General features: G+C 37.4%; 1 protein-coding gene across 3 annotated transcripts in view; it reads left to right on the top strand.

Annotated features, from left to right (window-relative positions):
* gwl (serine/threonine-protein kinase greatwall) overlaps positions 1 to 22,765 on the top strand; it is a 248,358-nt gene that overhangs the window by 122,781 nt on the left and 102,812 nt on the right. For all 3 annotated transcript variants that reach the window (XM_090388326.1, XM_090388324.1, XM_090388325.1), the window contains one exon: positions 4,293 to 4,419. In XM_090388326.1, coding sequence (XP_090244452.1) covers positions 4,293 to 4,419 — 127 coding nt within the window. The remainder of the gene's footprint in view (positions 1 to 4,292; positions 4,420 to 22,765) is intronic.

The raw sequence follows: 22,765 nt of genomic DNA, 5'->3' as shown, positions 1-22,765 counted from the left end.
AGTGACCTGTATGCCCATTAGGTGTAATAGTTTAGATGATATATTGTATCACTGATTGCCTTTTTACATTGTCTTGTTAAAATTTTAAGCCTATGCATCATGATGTACAAAAAATAAGTAAAATGTTTTATAGATTTTCTTTAACTTAATTATATAGAATTCCATTAATTTTATCATTTATTTAAAAATAACTACGGTAAAGAAAATATTATATATTTCTAAAGCTTTGATTACTTCACATTTCAGGCAAATGCATCGTTGTAATATGGCCTGTAAAAGAATTAAAAACATACAATAAAAAATATCTATCTCATCAAGTTGTTTCATGAAAGCAACCAATATTTGGCTCATTAACCAGAAGCACTTTTCTAGTTAATGAGCTAACAGTCCACATTGTACTGTTAGTTTTTGGATGTGCTTCTTAACTTTCACTCATCCCATCTTATAGAAGATCCTTTGTCCTTTTTTTTTTTTTTTTTTATTTCGTTGTTTTGTTAAGCCTGTGTGACATGATGTAGAAAAAAATAATTAATGTTTTATAGATTTTCTTTAACATAATTATATATAGATATCATTAATTTTATAATTTATTTAAAAATAGCTATGGTAAAGAAAAGTGTGGGAAAACACCTCTTTTCATACTCATCTCCTCTCCTCCTTCTGTAGTTTTCCACTATAAAACTTGATTATTTTACTAAAAACACATTTTAAGATATAAAATTTTTTAATGCAATAATTTTTGCAGTCTCATTTTCATGGTTCTATATTGAAACAACAACAGTATTTAATTCTTGGTCTTGACTGAAGTTAGGCAAATTGATGCTAAATACTGTGTAAAATGAAAGAGCCTGAAAAGTTGTGGAGCTAGAACTTTGCTGAAATATGTTGCATTCTCAAATGCCATTTGTAATTTAACTCATCAACTCATAATAAGTGGTAATTTTAAAAACTCTGACACAGCTGCTTAACTGAGAAGGAAATTAGTATGAACATTGCTCTCCTTAACCTACTGGTTACATGTGATGTGATAGGTCTGCTTTAAAATAACTGTTGCACTTTAATTAGTTCAGTATAATGGCTGAAACTTCCAGTACCTTCCTAAATATAGTTAGTTGTTTATTTCAGCAGTTTTGAAAGTGAACAATTATGTTTATTTGGAATTCTATGTGCAAAGGACATGTCGGGTCCCGTGTGCTAATTTCTGTTCCAGCACATCAACAATTGACATATTGTTTTATTGGTTCATGCATCTGCTACAGAAATTGTATACTCTTATGTTTATTAATTGCACAATAAGTTTTTTGTATAGCATATCGATATAAAATCATTTTTTATTTTGATTTTTATTATTTATTTGTTTACTCCTTTATTTATTTGATAAAACATTAATTCATGTGCTTGTTTAAGTTTAAATTCATGTGCTCCTAACAGATTTCTGAATTGTAAAGTGGAAATGATTAGGTTCATGTTTATATTTTATGACTAATGCTTTTTTTTTGGTGTGTGTGTGTGTTTTTCTTTTTTCATTTTAACCAGAAGAATTAATAAAAGTTTTGTTTCATTGGAAATAACGTGGAAAAAAACACATTTTTAAATTATATTTTAAATTTTATAATTTTATAAATAAATTTTCTGTTTATACTCCTGGAGACCACACGGTCAGAGGAGTTCACAAGGTAGAGAGAATATAAGAAACATTACTGTATTAGTATTAGTAATGGCCGCATGGTGCAAGAAAGCTTATGGCTATATGCTGCACCAGCCAAAAAAAAAAAAAAAAAAAAGAATAAAACAATGATAAAAAAACAAACTAATAATTAATAAAAGAAAAGGAAATTAAACCTATCATCCTATGTGTTTCCCTCACCCAAAGGTACTATCCAGATGACCTTTGAATTTCCCCAAACTGTCAGCCTCTACCACCCATGTAGGCAACCTAATCACTGTTCCAGTAATTTATAACTCGCTGGCTAAAATAAAACTTCCTGCAGTCCAATCTAAACATCTCCCCCCCGTAACTTGAATTATGTCCCCTAGTTGTAGCATCATTTATAATCTTGAAAATTTCATCCTCATTCATTTTACTGATGCCTCGCAGAGTCTTAAACACCTCAAACAAATCTCCTCTAAGGTGTCTAGTTTCCAAACTTTGCAACCCACATATTCGAAGTCTCTTCATAAGGATGCCCTTTTGCCGATCTCACCAGGTGAGTTACCCATCTTTGCACTCTTTCAAGAAGCTCGATGTCTTTCTTTAGGTGTGGTCTCCATACTTGAACACAGTATTTCAAGTGTGGTCTAACAAAAGCCTTATATAATGGGATTATTGCGTCTCTATCTCTACTTGTAAAAGTTTGATAGATCATTGATAGGACACCATGGGCCTTCCTTGCAACCTGTTTACAATGCTCAGAGAATTTCATGTCGGACCGTATCGTAACACCCAAGTCCCTTTCCTCCAGTACTGGGTTTAGTTGAATTCCACCTAGTGAATAAATTATTTTGGGCTTACTGTTTATCAGGTGTAATACCTTACACTTTGTTGGATTAAAGCATAGCTGCCACTTTTCTGACCATTCCTGAAGTCTATCTAGATCTCTCTGAAGAGCATAACAGTGATTATTAACTACTCTACCAATTTTAACATCATCTGCAAATTTAGACATCACGCCCTCTATCCCTTCATCAGTGTTGTTTATGAAAATTAAAAACAACAGTGGTCCCAATACTAATCCTTTGGAAACCCCACTTCCTACATCAACCCAATCTGAGGAATAGCCATTTATCACAACCCCTCTGCCTCCTGCCCTGAAGCCATCCTGATATCCATCTAAGGATTTTCCCAGTGATTCCAACTTGTTCCAGCTTATAAAGAAACCGCTCATGTGGGACTAAGTCAAAAGCTTTGCTGAAATCTAAATGAACAATGTCGAAATTATTCCGTAAATCCAGCTCATGAGTGATCCTTTCAAAATAGTGAACCAGATTTGTTAAACATGGTTTTCCCTTTACAAAACCATGCTGAGTATCCTTGAGAATTTCAATTCTATCCAAATGATCCTGAATTCCACCCTTGATCATTGCCTCCATGATTTTCCCTACCACTGAAGCCAGACTGACAGGTTGATAATTTCTCACTTCACTCTTAGAACCACCCTTATGTATGAGAGATACATGGGCACTTTTCCAATCCAACGGAATCTTCCCAGAATCTAGTGATGCTCGCATAATTAGCCTCAATGGTTCAATGCACTTGCCGCCTCCCTTAAGATTATAGGGTATATTCCATCAACTCCAGGAGCCTTACTGGCCTGTAGGCTCGAAAGTTTTTTCATTAAATAATCTTGAGAAATTTCAATATCATTAATTACATATTTTTCAACTTCTCTCTCACAGTTTCCCATTGCCACAAAAGGTTTTTCTTCTGTAAATATCGATGCAAAATAACTGTTGAGTTCATCTGCAACGGCAGCTGGTGTATTTAATACTATCCCCTTTCCCTTACATAAGGTACAATCTGGTTTGTCCTACTCTTCTTAGCATTTATATATGTGAAGAATTCCTTCCCCCCCCTTGCTCTGTTTGCTAGCGATTTCTCATAAACTGCCTTTGCCTGTCGAACCTTTTCTGTGGCTCTATTGCAGATTATCTTGTAGCTGTTATAGGCTTCAGTACTTTTTATTGCTCCGTAACCTTTCCATGCCACCTGTTTCTGCTCAAGTAATGTGGCAACTTCACTATTCATCAACTTGGAACCCTCCTCGTGGAGTATTTTTTTTTAATGGTAAATACGCATTCAAGGCATCTGTGATTAATGTTTTAAAAGCATACCACAGTTCAATTGTATCTGTTCTCTGTGTGATATCTACCCAGTTAATAGAGGCCATGTAGCACCTTAAGGCATTGTAATTTCCTTTCAAAGCATGTGTACTTTTGCACTCTCACGCTTGGCTATGGTTTTGACCTAAAATAAATCACAATTAATAAGTATATCAGTACATTATTAAAAGATCAAGCACTGGTGTGTTTGAAACAAAAGTTGGGCACTTGTCACGTGTTGTGTAAACCTGTTTGTTACAAACAGGGGTGCAACAATTTCTTGGGTAGATATTGTTTCGGTATTTAAAAATCATTGTATATGATGATTTTTCGGAGCTTATTTTATTAACATTGATGCATGGATATTTTAATTTAGTTTATTTTACTAATGAATTCAACTAAAAGTATTTGAAATTCATTAGCTTTTCTTTTAGTCTTATTTATCTAATTACGAACATCATAACCAATTTCAGAATTCCAACCAAACTGACTTTGTTTCATCCAATTCAACAAATTTGAAAGATTTACAGAATCCTGCTTGCAGTGCTTCAAGAAATAAAGTAGTTGTTTCTACACATCACAAAAGTTCTCAAGACAGTGGTAATATTTTTAATATTGGTTACAATAATGTTTTTTCCTTCTAGCTGTGATATGGTTGAGTATGAAACGTGGACTGATATTTGTTCCAAATGTAACAGCATGTTGAGGAGTTGGTGATAAATAAAAAAAAAAAAAAAAAATCCATAGAAGGTTTAAAACAACTTTTTGCTAAGCCAGACTTCTTGAAATTTTGTTAGTCAAATAAGAACTACTGAAACAAACTTATTTATTTGCCATTATGCAGAACATTATTTCTTATTTATATCCGTATTCCCAGTTGCATGCCTCACATTGACACACAAGTGATTTGTTGACAGTGGAACCCTTAGGATGCAGTGTATTTTTTAAGCAGCATGCTGAATATGCTGAAGATGTAATTGGTCTTGAGGTCATGTCAGATTTTTTAGCTCTCTCTCACTCTCTCCCCCCCCCCCCCCCTAAGTAAGAGTTTAATGAATTAGATTTGGAGAGCAGGGAGTTCAGTTCATGTAACTATGTTCTCATGGTCAGTTGGATGTAGAAGGAAATTTTTGAAAATTGAAGCCCTTGGTTGCTATGCAGAAGTATTATGTTGTGCCGGTACAACATCACTAGTCATAATAGAGGTGAAAGCATGATCTAAAGAAATGTGGTATATATGCTACTACTGTCCAAACATTTCTGGACTGTAATTAAAAAAGGAGGAAGGACTTTCACATACTGGCTATTCCATGGCTTCCTCCTTCAGAATTACCTCTTGCAAGGTAATATATTTTGTTCAGTAATTCTAACATTGCTGGAAGGACTTCTGGATCTCCCCCCCTTTTTTATTTTAATGGTGTCTCTTTCAATTAATTGAATTTCCAAATATCATTTAAGTTGTCTTCCAACCTTTGAGTGTGAAAGTTAACAGTTGATGTATTTCGCCCTTACTTTTTGGGAATTGACTGGATATAAGAATTTCCATGCAGGCTGAAAAAACACCAATGGAATTAAGAGTGTGTGAAAAAAAAAAAAAAGTGACATAAAACAGGTTTAAGTTCTGGAGTGTTGTTTTTAAGAAAAGTGGTGAAATTCCAATTGGAAATGGTGACTTCCTACATCAAGGTTTTTCAGGACTTTTCTAGTGTTCTTTTAAAAAACTAATAGAGGCTAATTTGAATAACTAATGGAGGCATTGAATGGCATGTACTTGGTGTAGTACTAGTAGAAGGAGGAAATTTACCAAGATTACAGATGCAAGAGTTAGAAGGTAACCAACAAGATATGACAGGAGTGGAAGTATAGAAGGACGAATTGTTGACTAATAGCTTCCCCCCAGAGAAGATTAGAAGGCTGACTACCATTTGGAAAGGAAGCAAGTTTCTTACTCTTAGCTTGTTCAAAATTGAGTTTGGGATTTATTAATAACTTTTTAATGACTTTTTCACATTTTCTTTTCAGCTTTAATATAGGCAGAAAATGAAGCTAGAGATTTGGAGTTTAAATAAAGGATGAGACTTAGGGTAGATGAGAAATAAGCGGTTTCGTTCCTTCAAGAATAATTTCACTGACAACCTGAACAAATAGTAGGATCAGAAGATTTAAAATAGTAGTCCAACCATGAGATGAGGAATAGAAATCATGCAGATTTGCCATTTGGCAGATTTGCATATTTGCCATATCTGGCAATGATTTGCCAGATATCCCATTTGGTATTTTTCAGTGCCAAATGACACAAGGGTGAGAATGTCCAGGGGAGAGACTCTGTTGAAGAGGAGACTGTGATCAAATTTTGATCTGAGGTACCTACAGGCAAATTTGACTTAATGTACTTTGAAGGGTTGTGGGTGCAAAAAACGTCAAGGATGGTAGGTGTGTGGTTAGGATTGGCTGGTATCATAATATCTAAATGAAGAAGTTGTGTAAGATAATTAGTAATAGCAAAAGTCTCTATATGTCTACTATGTTGGTTTGTGTAACTAGAAAATTGAAACCAGTTGGAGCTGTAAACATTAAAATCAACACAAAAAGCAGTCATTCTTAGGAAAATTAGATTGGAGAAAGTTGGGTATCAAAGCCATTGTGAAAGTTCTGATTAATTTGTAGTCGAGAGAACAATACAGACAACAAATCAATTTAAAAAAAATGAATTAATTTAAATGTGGTTTTATCAGTCCACAAAACAATGTCAACAATATCTGAGTTTTCTAACTGTTATGGCCAAAAACAGTAGCAAATTCGAACCTTCTACTTGGGTCATCCTCATTCAAACTTTGTAGGACCATGGGATGATAAAGGTTTTATTTTAGTTTCTTTATACTTAAACTTTGCTTTCATTGATATTTTTTCTTTTGATATCCTCTCTTACAAGTTCCAAATTGGAACATGTCTGAAATACAAGTTCTACCAGGTTTTGGTGAATTTTGCATTGTTCCACTCCATAAAACTTCTTCACACTTAATGTCTTTATTGTGGATGGTTTAAGTCCAAAATATTTCTTGATCTCGCATGTAACATGCAGCATTTTCATATTTTACAGGCCACTTTACAATTTCAATCCTCTCCTTCATTGTAACACTTATGGTGTTTTTCCTGTGTTAATATTATTATATAAAATTGTTATTTAAAAAAAAAAAAAGATTATAAACTGTTTTTCAGATAATTTATGTATATACAGGGTGTCTCAAAAATATTGGTACAAACGTTTAGGGGAGGTAGGTAACACCTAAAGGAATGTGAATCGCATAGGAACCAATAACTGGAAACGTCATGGCGCTGTTCATCAGTTCGCGAGAGGGAAAATTTCTGGTTTACTCATTCAAGCAGTAGTCGCTGCATGAAGAGCATGCATCGATATATGCACTGTGAGCTGGCAGACATGCACCTAGTGTATGGATTAGTAGAGGGCAATGGACGAGCCACTCAATGCATTTATGGAGAACACTTCCCAGACAGACATGTACCAGACCACCGTTTGTTTGCACGTGTGCATCAAAATTTGTGTGATTCTGGGTCATTTAGAGGTAACAGGAGTAGTGCGGGCAGACCACGTTCGACGCGAACTCCCGCCATGGAAGAAAGTGTGTTGAATGCTGTCCAGAATAATCCTACTATCAGCACACGTGCCGTTGCCTCTGCCTTAGGAGTGTCTCGTTGCAGTGTACAGTGTATCAGGCACGACAATTCCTTACACCCATTTCATCTCCAAAGGGTTCAGTTGCTGCTCCCCCGAGATCATCCTGCACGTGTGGCTTTTGCACGGTGGTTTCTCCAAGAAAGTGTTCAACAAGACTTGAATTTTCCAGCCTATGTTTTGTTCACAGATGAGGCTTATTTCACTCGGGAAGGCTTATTCAATCAGCACAATGCTCGTGTGGGCTCACGACAACCCACATGGTGTGCGCACCCATGTGGCACAACATCGCTTTGCAATAAATGTGTGGGCAGGTATGGTCGGTGACTGCTTAGTCGGCCCATACCTGTTACCATCTCGCATGAACTCCGCTAAATATCGGATCTTTCTTGAACAAGTTCTACCAGCATTACTTGACGATGTTCCAGCAAATGTGAGACGCAACATTTGGTTTCAACATGATGGGGCGCCTGCCCATTATGCAAGGTGTGTTCATGACCATTTGAACAGGCGTTTTGGGCGTTGATGGATTGGCCGTGGGGGCCAGGCAACGGTGGACCCGTTGCCTGGCCCCTACGCTCACCTGATTTATCGAGCCTTGATTTCTTTCTGTGGTGGCCCTCAAATCTATCCTGTATGAATCGCCTGTGAAGACAGAAATGGATCTCGTGGCGAGAATTGTCTGCGCTGCTGCTGCTGTCAAAGAAACTCCAGGTGTGTTTGACCGTGTCTGCCAATCCATGCTGCGTCGGTATTACGCATGCATCGCGTCTCATGGCGGAACCTTCGAGCATCTGTTGTAACATCATGAAATGCATCCATCTCGTACTCCATTGTTAATATTATGTCAAATAAATGTTTGCCACTAATTACTGTCTTGTGTCATTTCTGCTTCTTGTGCCTCTGCTACTACTTTCCCGTGACGTTTCTGGTTATGGGTTCCTATGCGATTCACATTCCTTTAGATGTTACCTACCTCCCCTAAACGTTTGTACCAATATTTTTGAGACACCCTGTGTATACATTTTTATCAGCAGTTATTCAAAATAGTTTCCTTACCTATGGTAACACCTTGTATAAAAAAACAATATAGCACCTGTTTTAGTATACAGTTTCTGCATATCAGGTTGCGCTATTGTGTTGGTATAAAAATAAAACTCGGCCATTACATGCGAGAAACTGAAAAAGAATTCACGTGCCTCATTTGAGTGCATGTGAAAGTAATATTTCTTAATGTTATGACATTATGAGTGACTACATGTGGACATGTAGTCAAAAAATATTTATTTATTATTATTTTTTTTTGTGGTGTAAACATAATGGCTTACATATGCACCCATAATACAAGTTACATTTACTTGGATTCTTTGTAATTCTGCACTTAGTTGTTAGGAAGGACCGTATAACGATACAACACTGAGTGGACAGAAATCATGGGATAACTACCTAGTAACGGGTAGGCTCACCTTTTGCCCAAATAAGGCAGTCACATGATGAGGTATTGGGTACACTAGTTCAGGAAAGTGTTCCACCAGATTTCCCTCCATGCTTGCTGTACCACTGTCCATAATGCCGTCACATTCCTGGGTGGAGTATCCAAAGCTTGAACGGATCTTGCCACAGCATCCCAAAGATGCACCACAGGGTTCATGTCCGGTGAACAGGGAGGCCGTTCCATGGTGGTAAAATCTGCAGAATGCTCTTAGAACCATGTTTTAGTCACCACTGCTCTGTGGGGAGGTGCTTTGTCCTGCTGTAAGAGTCCATTGCCCTGTGGGTGCACAACGACCATGAAGGGATGCGAATGCTCGGTAAGGATGGACATGTAGCCTGGATCGTTCAAAGATCCATCTAGATATACTAGAGGTCCCAATGTGTGCCAGTTGAACACGTCCCAGACCATTACCCTTCTGTTCACTTGTTTGAATAGTTCCTTGTTGACATGACAGGTGCGTAGGTTTGTGCAGTTTCTGCCAGATATGTACCCTACCGTCCGCTCAAAATAACTGGAAATGGGACTCATCGGACCAGGAGACCCATCTCCAATCATCCAAGGTCCAGTGCCAATGTTCTTTCGCCCAGTTGTGGTGTTGGCAATGGGATTTTGGTGGGTCGGCAGCTCCCATAACCTATTACGGCTAATGATTGCCTGATGGCCTTGGTGGAGACATTTCTGACACTTCCCTCATTGATGTCGGTGGTGATTTGTGCCACTGTCACTCTCTGGTTGGCTGAAACAATGCGAGATAGACGATGCGACAGCCACGTTTGTCCACCACCTTTTTCTGCCCACAGCACTGTCCATGATGAGATGTTATTCCGGAAATGGTGTATTCCCAATACACCAGTGTTTCTCAACCTTTTTTTAATTTTTGCCCCCTAAAGAGCTTTTTCAGACATTTTTTTTTTTCTAATCACCCCTTCCCCCATGAAATTTTAAACAAGAAAATACTTTATACTTACTCGTTTTATTCAGTGGGATCTCTGAGCCTGATGCTTCTTAGCTAAATGTCCAATGTTCGATATGATGTTAATAAGTTTAATTCTAATGTCTCCTCTTGAACAGATATCAGTTATATTTCTTTCCTTAGTTAATATTTTATTTACTGAACTAACACAACTTTTAGCCATATAAGATGTTGGAAAACAGAGAAGTACTTTGGCCATTTCAGACCACATTGTTCAATAAAAAAAAATGTTGTTGTTTTTGATCCCCCAAAGCTCAGCCATTCCACCTTTGTTAATATTGAATTTTTTCACTAGCAGACCTGGCATCTCATTCAGTTGGATCTAACATCCATGGCTTCACTTCAAAAGAAAATCAATCTCAAAATCTATTTTTCATTTCACCTTTTAAAAACACAAATGATCTGAATAATTCTTAAGATCATTCTCTTGCATACCATGAAATCATTTTCTCATTAAATTGCTTTCAAATATTTAGTTTTTCAATGAAGGCTTTTAATACGCATCTGCATTCTATTACCGTAATTAATTTCCCTTGAAGTTGAAGTGATACTTCATTAAGTTTTCAAAAAATCCAAGCCATATAGTATATGTTGTTTTTGTGTTTGCTGATCTCCTTTGTTAAATCTGTCTCCTTCGCTTTCTAAAAAAACTAATCATCGTATCAAAAAGGTTTACAAATCGTGTTAGACAGTTTCCTATAGAAAGCCATCTGACTTCTGTACATAAAAGAAGTCTCACACGCTTCTTCATTATCAACACAAAATTTTCTGAAAAGGCGATCATATTTGCTATGTGACTTTATTTTATTGATGGTTTTAATAACTATACTGAGAGATTGATAAAGAACTGGACTAATATTTTTTTTCAACCAGATGGTGTTGGTGCACAATGCATTGTATTGCCACAACTTCAATACATGCTTCCTTTAGGTGGGCTAAAGGACTTCTCACCATGGAGGTAGCACCATCATTGGCACAGGATACCAAATTTTCCAATGGTACTTATTTTTCATCAAACCATGTCTTTACAGCACCACAAAAATGGATGCTCCAATACAATCAGTTTCTAAAGATTTTACAAATAACATCTCTTCTTGCAATTTACAATCATCATCGAAATAATGAACTATGCCATCAAAAGGGCCTTATTGTCAATATCTGTAGATTCATCAATCTGAATAGAAAATTTTCTCATTTTTAGTTTGTCAATTAGCTGTTCTTCAGTGTTAGCTAACATCTCATCAATACTTATTCAGATTGAATCGTTGCTCAATGGCAATGTTTTTAAAATACTGGAAGGATTTTGATCCTTTAGGTGGGCTATAATCTTTGTGTTCCAACCATGGAGGTAGCACCATCGGTGGGACAGGATATCAAATTTTCCAATGGTACTTGTTTTTCATCAAACCATGTCTTTACAGCAACAAAAATGGATGCTCCAAATACAGTCAGTTTCTAAAGATTTTACAAACAACATCTCTTCTTGCAATTTACAATCATCGAAATAATGAACTATGCCATCAAAAGGGCCTTATTGTCAATATTTGTGGATTCATCAATCTGAATAGAAAATTTTCTCGTTTTTAGTTTGTCAATTAGCTGCTCTTCAATGTTAACTAACATCTCATTAATTCATCTTCAGATTGAATCATTGCTCAATGGCAATGTTTCTAAAATACTGGAAGGATTTTGATGCATCACTGTTGAAATTACAGTCTCTAATTTGGCTCGTATAACAGTCTCAGCAACTGTATGAGCACTAAAATCCAGTTTTTGCAATGATTTCTGCAATTTTATAAGACACAATCATTCCATCCAACTTTATCAGGATGTTTCCTTTTTAAGTGATCTAAAAGTCTTGATTGTTTCGTAGCCTCATTTGAAAAAGAACTATTACGCATAAGACACATGGGCTGTCTTGAGTCGAATGGGCTTGCAATAAAACCATAAGCTAGATATTCATCCAGATACTGTCAACACTTTTTCTTTTTAGCACTTGACATGATTGATGATGGGTTGAATAACTACAGAGAATTAAATAATAAAATCTAAAAATAAATTATTTTTTATGTAACTCTCATAGCCCGGCTCATGCTGAAAGCATTGTGGATCAAAAAAAATAATGAACTTCCATAAAGAAACAATAAATCAATATTAATTGTTGCTTTAAAAGTTGAAACAATAAACTGAAACATTTCCTCATCTCATCCATGCCTCATATATTGAAACAAAATGAAAGAATAAATAAATAAACCACACCGCTGGCAATGTCGCAGTTGTCAGAAAGGCACAAACGCCAGAGATTGTGGAGACATTACCTCTGAAAGCACTTAGGCATTTAATGCCTAAAGCAAAGTGGTTGAATTAAGTCATGTCCACTGTCTTCCTTTTATCAAAATTTCTCACTCACTCCTAATATTATCTGTATGTTTAAAATCAGTTGTCTCAGGGGAAAAGAAAACCCAATGAGAGAAATTAAATATTAAGGAATAAGATATCATCGGGTAGGTAGGGATGAACTTTGGAGTGGCAACAAACCATTTTAATGATTTTTAACCCTTCTTTGTTTCATCCCCTTAGGGGCAATATCTTCCCCCGTTGAGAATCCCTGTGATACACTCTTGATACTGTCGAACGGGGATAGTACACTTTATATATCACCTCTGCGATAGAGTGACCCATACACCGGGCACCTACTATCATCCCTATTTCAGTCAGTTAACTCACAACGTTTATCCATATTTACATCGAATTACGCAGACCGATGCACCCTTCTATGGCTTTACCGTGCACTTGTGCGATCCAAATTAGATTATGGGTCCCATAATCTAATTTCTTCAGCCAGAGACAGTGCCCTTCGATGGCTGGATCTTGTCCATCATCAGGTTCTACGTATCGCTACTGGAGCATTTCGAACATCTCCTGTCCAGAGTTTATACGTCGAAGCAAACGAACCACCGTTATCGCTTCGACGTAAGCAGTTGTCTTTAAAGTACGCTTTAAAACTGAAATCCCTGCCAGACCATCCAACGTGGCCATTCGTTTTTGAGCCACGATGGGAAAATTTGTACACTACCCGTAAGACTGCCAATCGTCCTTTTGGTATTCGTCTCCAAGAGCTACTCAAAGAACTTAATATCAAGGTAGACAAGGTTGCCCAAACACCAAAGCAACCCCTTCCACCCTGGCATGCTCATGTTCCGGCATGTGACTTATCCCTTAGAAATTGGGCAAAGTCGGACACTCCATCATCAGTCTTCCTGCAGCTTTATTCAGCATACCGAGCTGAACATTCTGACTTCGTGCCAGTTTACATAGACGGTTCGAAGACGGAATCATATGTGGGATCTGCTGCTGTCTTTACAGACAGCACTACATCAGAGCAGATTCCCTCTGAATGCAGCATATTTACTGCAGAGCTGCACGCTATTGAGTTAGCTTTGGATCACATCAGTAAATGCCAATACCAACGGTTCATTTTATATTCTGACTCTCTCAGCGTGTTACAGGCTTTAATAACTGTGAGATATAATTCTCACCCAGTTCTGTCTAGCATTCAGCAGAAGATTCACTTTCTCCATGAACGTGAATATGATATCCTCTTCTGCTGGATTCCCAGCCACATTGGGATTATGGGAAACGATTTGGCTGACACCGCAGCCAAATCTGCAATTCTCAATAATAATCACTGCCTGTCAGTCCCCTATACAGACTACAGGCAAATAATACACAAGAAAATACATTCCCAATGGCAGGATTCGTGGAATAGACAGACTGCGAATAAATTATATCAAATAAAGCCTGTAATTGAACCGTGGCAGTCTAGTCTGCGCAGGAATCGTAAGGAGGAAGTTGTTCTTGCCCGGACCCGCATAGGACATAGTCATTTGACACATTCTTTTTTGCCGAGGGCTGATGACCCTCCTATGTGTGAGTCTTGTGGCACAATTTTATCAATTAGACACATTTTAATTGACTGTCCAGATTTTAGCAATATCCCTTTTACCGCTTTTAACCATCTGACTGAGCCCTATACACTCAGTCAGATTGTATCTGACAATGACAATGTGTCTGCTGTTTTTAGCTATTTTAAATCAATAAAGATTTTTACTTGTATTTAAAATTTATTTGTTGATGTAATTTCTTTATTGATTTATCATTTTTACATTTTATACCATTGTTATTTTATACCTTGATTGGTGACCTTAATAATTAGGTCAGTAAAATTAAAATTTTTAAATATCATCTAGTTTTGGCGCATTATAGCCTTAGTTGCTAATGTGCCAATAAAACCTAACAAACAAACAAACAAACATCGAATTACCATTTACATGAATGTAGTGATGTAGTGTTTGATTTTTGTTAGATTTTTGAAACACCCTATACAGGGTGTTTCAAAAATGGTCAATAATTTAAAGGTGAAAAGTACAAATTAAAATAAGCAAAAAAGTCCCGGTGAACATCGGGCCGCAAATGAACTGTTTTCGAGATAATGCACATTTTCTATTAAGATCCACCACTGACTATGGGAGCACTCTGGAAGAGTAGTCTGTATTGCTGGGACCTTGTACACGCTGGATATGGTAGGGGTACAGTAATTGGCAGTGTAAAATCCACCGCACACTGCTGTGACTCAGTGCATGCTCTTGAGAGCAACCCTCCTTGTCGAAATTCCTGCATTTTGTTCTACTCTTTCTAACACCTTTTGTTCAGCCTCAGGGGTTATGCTTCTGGGCCTACCTGCTTGTACTCCACTTGTGAAGCCCCCATGTGCTCCTGTTGGGATTTGGGAAATGCTTATTGGTACAAATGTGCAGCCTCGAGTGGCTCCTCCGTAGCCAGGTGGGCAGGAGCAACAGTGCGTAACACGCTTCTTGATTAGACCCGGGTTTGAACCCATGACCACCAAATACGGAGGATGCCGAAAGGTCAGGGAATGACCACCGTATATTCCCGGAGTAATATGACCTTAGTTGCTAATGCTCCTAAAAACCAAATAACAGCAACAGCAGCCTCAAGGGCACTGCTGTTGGCTTTACCATACGTGAAGTGCATGTCCACATACTATCCACCTACTATCATCCCTATTTCAGTCAGTTAACGCACAACGTTTATCCATACTTACATCGAATTACCATTTACATGAATGTAGTGATGTAGTGTACCTATACAGGGTGTTTCAAAAATGGTCAATAATTTAAAGGTGAAAAGTACAAACTAAAATAATAAAAAATAGGTTACAGCCTTTGTTGCTGTAACCTCTTTCCATGTTGACTATCCTTTGACAAGTACTAGTATGCCTGCTACGTCTCAGAGCATTGAGAAAGGGAAAAGGGAGAGAATGAACATAATCTAACCTAAACAAACAAGTCGGTGGTGGATCCTAACTCTGTACAGTTCACCTTGTCAGTGGTGTATCCCAACTAGAAATGTGCAGTATCTCGAAAATGATTCACTTAAAGACCCATGTTTACTAGGTTTTTTTTGCATATTGTAGTCTGTACAGTTCAACCTTAAATTATTGACCATCACTTTTAAAACACCCTGTATACCTGCCAAGCTGTGGGTTCGTCCACTTGCGAGAGGGGTGACAGCGTCGCATTGCCCGGGAACCAGGTAACCCATGAATTCTGTCCTCAGTGTGTATATACTAGTAAATTGTCTTTATATAGTTATGTTAGCCGGTAGAGCTTAAGAGTCTTCTTCTTTTTAGTTAAACTTAACATACTCAAAATTGTTCATTACTTTTCACTTCAAATCTGTGCATATTTTTTTCATGTCATAAATGACATTTGTAAATTCAGACTTAAACCTAAGCTCAGTAATCTTCAGCAAGAACATTCCATTCTTTTCTTAAAATTTAAATATAAATTTACGTATCATCTTAATTATTAACAAATTTATTAATTCACATAATTAAGAATACTTTGCTTCCCACAGACTGCTAGGGTACTCCTATCAAAGTTAGATTCAAATATTCTAAACCTTTTGGATTAAAATATTTGAGTTTAGTATGTTTCAATTAGAATTTTTTTTAAAGATATTGTATTTCCTTGGCTTATAAAAGCAACACTCTGTCGAAGCCTTCCAGAAGTGGATCAATATTGTTTCTCTGATCTGGTTGATAATCTTTCTAAAGCTCCAGCATAAATCTGTCAAGTATTATAATTTTGTCAAAATTAAAGCTCAGTTACAAGAATTACAAGAGAATTTTAGTATTACCACTGTTAACAAAGCTTCCAATAATTTTGTTTTCATGTGTAAAATTTTTTTATGCTGATATTCTCAAAAAGAGCTTCACTCTAGTTGATACCTACATACTTGTTTTTTTTCTCTCTCAGTATCAAATTACTGGCTATAAATAAGAAATTGAATATAAATAATTTTCCTTGTGTTTATTTATTCCTCAATTTCACAAAATGCCTGCTAGTATCAGGTTCATTACCTCTTGCAAAAGCAGTTATGCCCAGTTTCCTGGAGAAACATTGGAGCAATTACTTAAACCTATCAGTGCATTTTGCCTAATCTGATTGTTATACTATATAATAGGATTATTATTACACTGGTCAACACCAAAAATGTTTTTGGCTTGAAAATAGTCAATTCTTAATTTCAGCATGAGCAAAATGAATACCACGTTTAAAACTCTTAGTTAGCTCTCGGTTTCATGATATAGCCCCTCTTATGATTTAGGGAAATATTGGTGAATACTAGGAATTTTTCAGTGTAAAGAATAGATAGATTGGTAACACTGAAACAAGAACCGATACACCACATTTTTTTTGTATTTCTGTGTATCATTTACCTTGAAAGTGATGTTATGAGTGATGTTCATTTCATTTTTTTCCCTTTAGGTTTATGGACAAAAATTACGAAAAAAGCCAGGATGCCACGTAAATGTGTTAACAGTGTTAACAATTTTTATTATGTGTTTGGTAATGTCACATTTTCCACTCGGAAATGCCAATTGACTCCACAGCCTACTACCATTATTTTGGATGTAAGGTAGAGGATGAAGTCAAACCTTGGGCCCTTGTATTTTCTGCAACATATGTGCTGTGAATCTCCGTGGATGGTTGAATAACAATGAACGTTCAATGCCTTTTGCCATCCCAATGATTTGGGGGAAGCCTTCAAATCATGTAGATGACTGTTATTTCTGCATGGCATGTCAAAAAAAAAAGGAAGTGGACCGTGGAATACCCCAACATCCCGTCAGCTATCCAACCGGTTGTACATGGGGATGGCCTGCCTGTATCTCACCCTCCAGAAGAGTACACTTTGGAGTCTGATGAAGATGGAGACAGTGTGAGGAATGATGGTGAACCTGGGCCTTCAACATCACAGGATCCTGATTTTGTGCCAGAACCTGAGTCGCCAAGTGAGTTACACAGAATCACTCAAGGTAAACTAAGTGATTTAATTTGAGACCTAGATCTATCGAAAGATAAAGGAGAACTTCTGGGATCAAGAAGCTCCCCTTGTGGAATCTTCTGAAACCAAGTGTCAAGGTGCCCATGTACAGGAACAGGCAGAATTCTTTGACTTCATATTTTAAAAGTGAAAACAACCTTATTGCCTGTTGTGATGTCAATGGTTTGATGACAGCTTTAAATGCACAACGCACATGACTGGAGGATATTCATGTACACATCAAAGCTAAGTTTAAAAGCTGCTTTGCTCCACAATGGCAGTGGTCTTCCTTCAATTCCTCTAGGCCATGCTGTCCACATGAAGGGTGTTTGCCTTAGCTCTGCAGGCTGTTGATTGCTGTGCTAATTTAGTGAGTTTAATCACATCGTCATCGTTTATTTTGTGTTCAATTGTGTTTTCAAAGTTATATTAATATTTAATCAGAGATATTTACTAATCAAATAGTTATTTCCTTAACCTGGTGAAATTGCAATAATTACAGTATCAAGTTACATATGCAGTATCAAGTTAATACAGTCAGTGAATAAGTGTTTTAGGAATTTTCTGCCTACTGACAAGTACAGTGTAAAGTTGGAGTATTAGAATTGGATTCGAAATAGCGGGAGAAGTACAAGGATATTGTTTCATGATTTGGTTAATTTGCTATGGTGATTCTGGATAATGGAAGGTAAATCTTATAGTAGGAAGCCACAACGTGGAAGGGGTGGAAGGGAGGAGGATTCCAGTTCTCTTCCCCCCCCCCCAAACTACTACTTCTTCAAGGTTACCTAGATTACCTGCTGAATCAGTGCAAAAAGTGTTGGAGGCTAAGTATTTGAAGTCAAAAGTTGCAAAAGTTAGAAGTGCGGTTTCACCCCCCCCCCACAAGTAAGCGAAGATAATGGTGCGATTAATGCGTCAGAAAGTGTGGGAAATCTAGCAATTGGTGATACAGGTGAGAAAACTGTGTCAGTGAGTGTAGGAACCCCCTGAGCCTTAGTGAAGGCTCAGGGCCGAGTATGGATCCTGGAGCCTTGATTGAGAATATCAGAGGGGATTGAGGAGTTACAAATGAGTGACGATCCTAAAATGGTTGAACTAACAGATTTTCCTTCAGGGAGTTTTGAGAGCTTCTTTGGAGATTGTGGTCGGAAGAGTGTAGCTACAAATGTCAGGGAGAGTGAGATAATTATTTCAAATATTAGTGAGCAGCAAGTTGGTTATGGTGACGTAACCACCATTTATGAACTGATGGTTAAACTAAAGAAAATTGTGGTAGATTATACTACTCATGATTCTAATAAAGTGACTAAGGCTACGTCAAACTTCAGACATTTAGACTATTAGACAAATAGTTGGATATGGAGGCTGTGACAACTGCATTGTTAAAAAATAACGAGAAGCTGAAGGTAAAGAATGAGGAGAAATGGGAAAAGTAGTTGAGCAGAGTCCGCATCAGTCATATGCTGGTATAGTTGGCAACCATGCTAGTCAGAGAAAAAGTAGTAATGATGGTACAGCTAACCAAAGAGTAGAAGGGGGTGCTGGGGTTGATGGTAAGAACAGGAAATTTAAGGAGAAATTTGATACAACTATTATTTTGAAGGCTGATAAAAAGTCTAGCTATGTTGCTAGTCACGAGGTTAAAGATGTAGTGGTTAAAGATGTAGTTCTTAGTATCGAGATTCATCAAAATCCTTCTGATATCCTTTTGACGGAAGACCACAGGAGGCATTGAATGGAGCGTGTTAGGAATGGTGGGAGGTGTTTTACCAAGATCATTAATACATGAGCTGGAAGAAAAATGGGATGCTAGCAGGTCAGCTTTATCCTTGGCTGAAGTGACAACAGAACCATCTTGTTTGGACAGAGGTGGGAGCAGAGATGGGCAAAAGTTGCGGCCAATAGCTTTGGCAAGAGACCAGAATGCTCGGCTACCATTAGGGCAAGAAGCAAGTTTTCTACTCTTAGCCTGTTCAAACTCTAGTTTGGACTGATTAATAACTGCTTTACAATTGTTGCGAGCTTTGGTGTAGGCAGAAAATGAAACTGAAGAATTAGAAACAAGCCAATTACGATATGCAACATTCTTCTCTTGAACAGCCTTAGCACATTTATTGGAAAACCAAGGTTTAGATAAAGGATGAGATTTTAAAGTGGAGTGTGAGATAAAGGATTCCATTCCTGCAAGAATAATTTCACTGACACAATCTGAGCAAACGTTGACATCAGAAGTTTTGAAACAGTAATCCGAATTTGTGAAAAGGAAGTGCTTGGGAGGTTTAGATCTTTTTGCAGATAAGCTTGCTCTATTAGTTTGACAATTCATGGTGTATTCAATAGTGAGAAAAAGTGGTGGGACATGCTGTATGAAGTAATGAAATTTTTGGTTATGGCGTACATTTGGTAAGAATATACCCACATCCTTGACATAATATGGCCTCGACAATGCTCCCTGCATACACACTACTCGGACTCCCTCCAGTCACTATCTGGCAGAGTGCAGGTAGCAAGATTATACACTAGCTGATCGGAAGCCTCCTAGTGAGTTACCAATAGGTTCAGTCCGGTGTACTAACTAGCGGCCGGCCTGCGAACACAGTTTTAGAGCTGTACCCTCGAAATGTAAGGAATATTGGATCTCGCCGCAACGTTCATCATATCCTCAAAAGTCATCAATCATACTGCATGATGGAAGAGATAGGGAAGGGTTGACCTTAACTTGATGCCAAACCTAAGGCATTTCAATTCCTATTCAATAGGAATTTAAATGTAACAGTTATAACCAGTCTATGTAATCAGTGGGGTGTATGTATTTCTGTGTCAACCCCGCAGATTTCTTTTTATTTAGTGTCATTATATTGTCCTCCCTCTTTGGAGATGGAGATATCAATTCACTATATGGAAAATGTAATGAGTTTTGTACTAGGTAAGAGTGGTTTTTAATATGGATGCAAATGCCAAATCAGATCTATAGTATAGTGGTACTACTGATAGAAGGGGTTTGTTATTAGAAGAATTTGTGAACAGTTATGGTTTATAGGTGTTGAATTAGGGGAGAAAGCCAAGTACATTCGATAATGTACATGGTTCCTCTGATATAGATGTGACGATGACGTCAGTTAACTTAAGCAGGAAAATTGTTGATTGGGATGTTAAAATGTATCTGACAGTTATCATAGAGTTATTGATTTTAAGTTATTGTACATTAGCATTACACCTGTGATGGAAATGCTTCCTTAGCTTTTAATGATTGTAAAAGGTATAATTATAAAAGGATAGATTGGGATAAGTTTAGAGGGTTGTTGTCTGTTAGCCTTGATTATACCATGGGGGAATTAAATAGTACGTCAGCAGAAGAGTTGGTATTTTATGTGCAGAGTTGTTTAGCTAATGCTCTTAGTTTCTCTGCCAGGAAGAAAGGGCAGAGGGGTAAAACTGTTCCATGGTGGTCAGCTGAACTAACCTTGATCAGAAGGGAGGTTTTTCATCTGCAGAAAGTATATCAAAGATCTAGAGCTAGGGGTGAGGGAGAAGAAGAGATGAATAGGGATCTTTATAAGCTGAAAAGGAAGTATTACCATCAGCAGATTTTAAAATGTAAGGTTAAAGCGTGGCAAGATCTTGTTCATGATGTGGGGAATAGCTATCCTTGGTGCCTCATTTTCATACTAGGAATAAGTTCAATATAAGTAACTTGATGTATACTGTGGTGATAAACAGAGCGGAATCCTCTGATTGGGTAACAACAGTAAAGGCAATTGTACAGAAGCTTTTTAGGAGGGATTGTCCAGAGGATGATAATGAATGGCAAAAAGAGGTTAGAAGGCTGAATGAAGAGTTTGTTGGGGGGAGGAAATTATGTTGCTTAATACTGATGAACTTGTGCAAGTCTGCTCGAAATTAAATTTTAATAAGTGTCCAGGAATGGACTTGATTAGCATTAGTAGAGGCATATGATGCAAGAAAGCGAGCTTTTGCAGCATCAGTCAAAAAAAAAAAAAAAACCCACTTCCATTTCACCCCTCCGTTCGTTCGAAATACCTGTCCAGCTGAGCCTTAAGTTTATTTAGTCTATCAACTTCCACAACAAGGGATGGAAGTCTGTTCCACCAACCAACTACCTGCTGGCTAAAAGCAAATTTCCAAACATCTGTCTTTCCTCATTCTGAATTTATGCCCTCTCAGGTGATTATTCCGAATCCCATCGGCATTGAGCATGCTCAAACCATTCAAGGCTTTATACTCCTCTATTAGATCACCTCGCTGGTGCCTAGTCTCCAGACACTGTAATTTGCAAAACTTAAGCCTTTCTTCGTAAGAGTAACCGTTTGTTCCATTCACTAATCTTGTTGCCCTTCTCTGTTCTCGTTCCAGCAGCTCTACATCCTTCTTGAAATGAAGCCTCCAGACCTGTATACAGTACTCAAGGTGTGGCCTGACCATTGCCTTATACAAGGGAATAATCACCTCCTTATCCCTGCTAGAAAAATTCCTGTATATCATTGACAAGACACCATGACTTGGGAAGCCTTTAAAAGTGTTGTGCATAACTTCTTGGTAAACTGAAGAGCTGGAAACTATGTTGAGACTGTGAACAACCTAGAAAAGTATCATCAGTTAGGCTGCAACATGTCACTGAAAATCCACTTTCTCGACTCTTATCTGGACTTCTTCCCTGACAACTGTGGTGCAGTGAGTGATGAGCACGGTGAGTGAGTCAAGACATTTTAGCAATGGAAAGAAGATATCAGGGTGGCTGGAATGCTTCTATGCTTGCCCACTACTGTTTGAAGGCACCTCTGTAGCCAGGTGGGAAGGAGCAGCAGTGCGTAGCACACGCTTCTTGATTAGACCGGGGTTCGAGCCCGTCACCACCAAATACGGAGGATGTGGAAAGGTCAGGAAATGACCACCGCATATCCCGGAGCAATATGGTCTTGGTTGCTAATGCTCCTAAAAAAAAAAAAAAAAAAAAAAAAAAAAACACCAAACCAAAACTACTGTTCGACAGTAACAAGAGATGCCCAGGAAGTGGAATACAAGCGAAAAGAAGGCGCTGTCACAAATAGGCCACATTTTTAGAAAGTACTTACAGTTCCTGTACAGTTTTCTTGTGTTCTTGTTTTTTTACGTTTTAATTAAAAACAACCGTGATTTATGTTGTATCAAGGAAATGTGAATATGAGATTGTTTTAATATTACTTTTCACTACGACTGCTACTTGAAATTACTATTTATTCTTAGACAATAGTGAAAGTACGGTATCTCAAAATACTAGAGCTAATAAAAAATTTCTGAAATCATATTCATTTTTCTCGACCCAAAATTAGTAAAGTTTGCCTATTTTCAGAAAGGAAACAAATTCAAA

The sequence above is a fragment of the Mastigoproctus giganteus genome, chromosome 14, assembly GCF_048544385.1.
Source record: "Mastigoproctus giganteus isolate SK-2022 chromosome 14, ASM4854438v1, whole genome shotgun sequence".
NCBI classification, from domain to species: domain Eukaryota; kingdom Metazoa; phylum Arthropoda; class Arachnida; order Uropygi; family Thelyphonidae; genus Mastigoproctus; species Mastigoproctus giganteus.
Note: the sequence above shows the minus strand (reverse complement) of the source record. Positions and strands in the feature narration are given on the sequence as shown.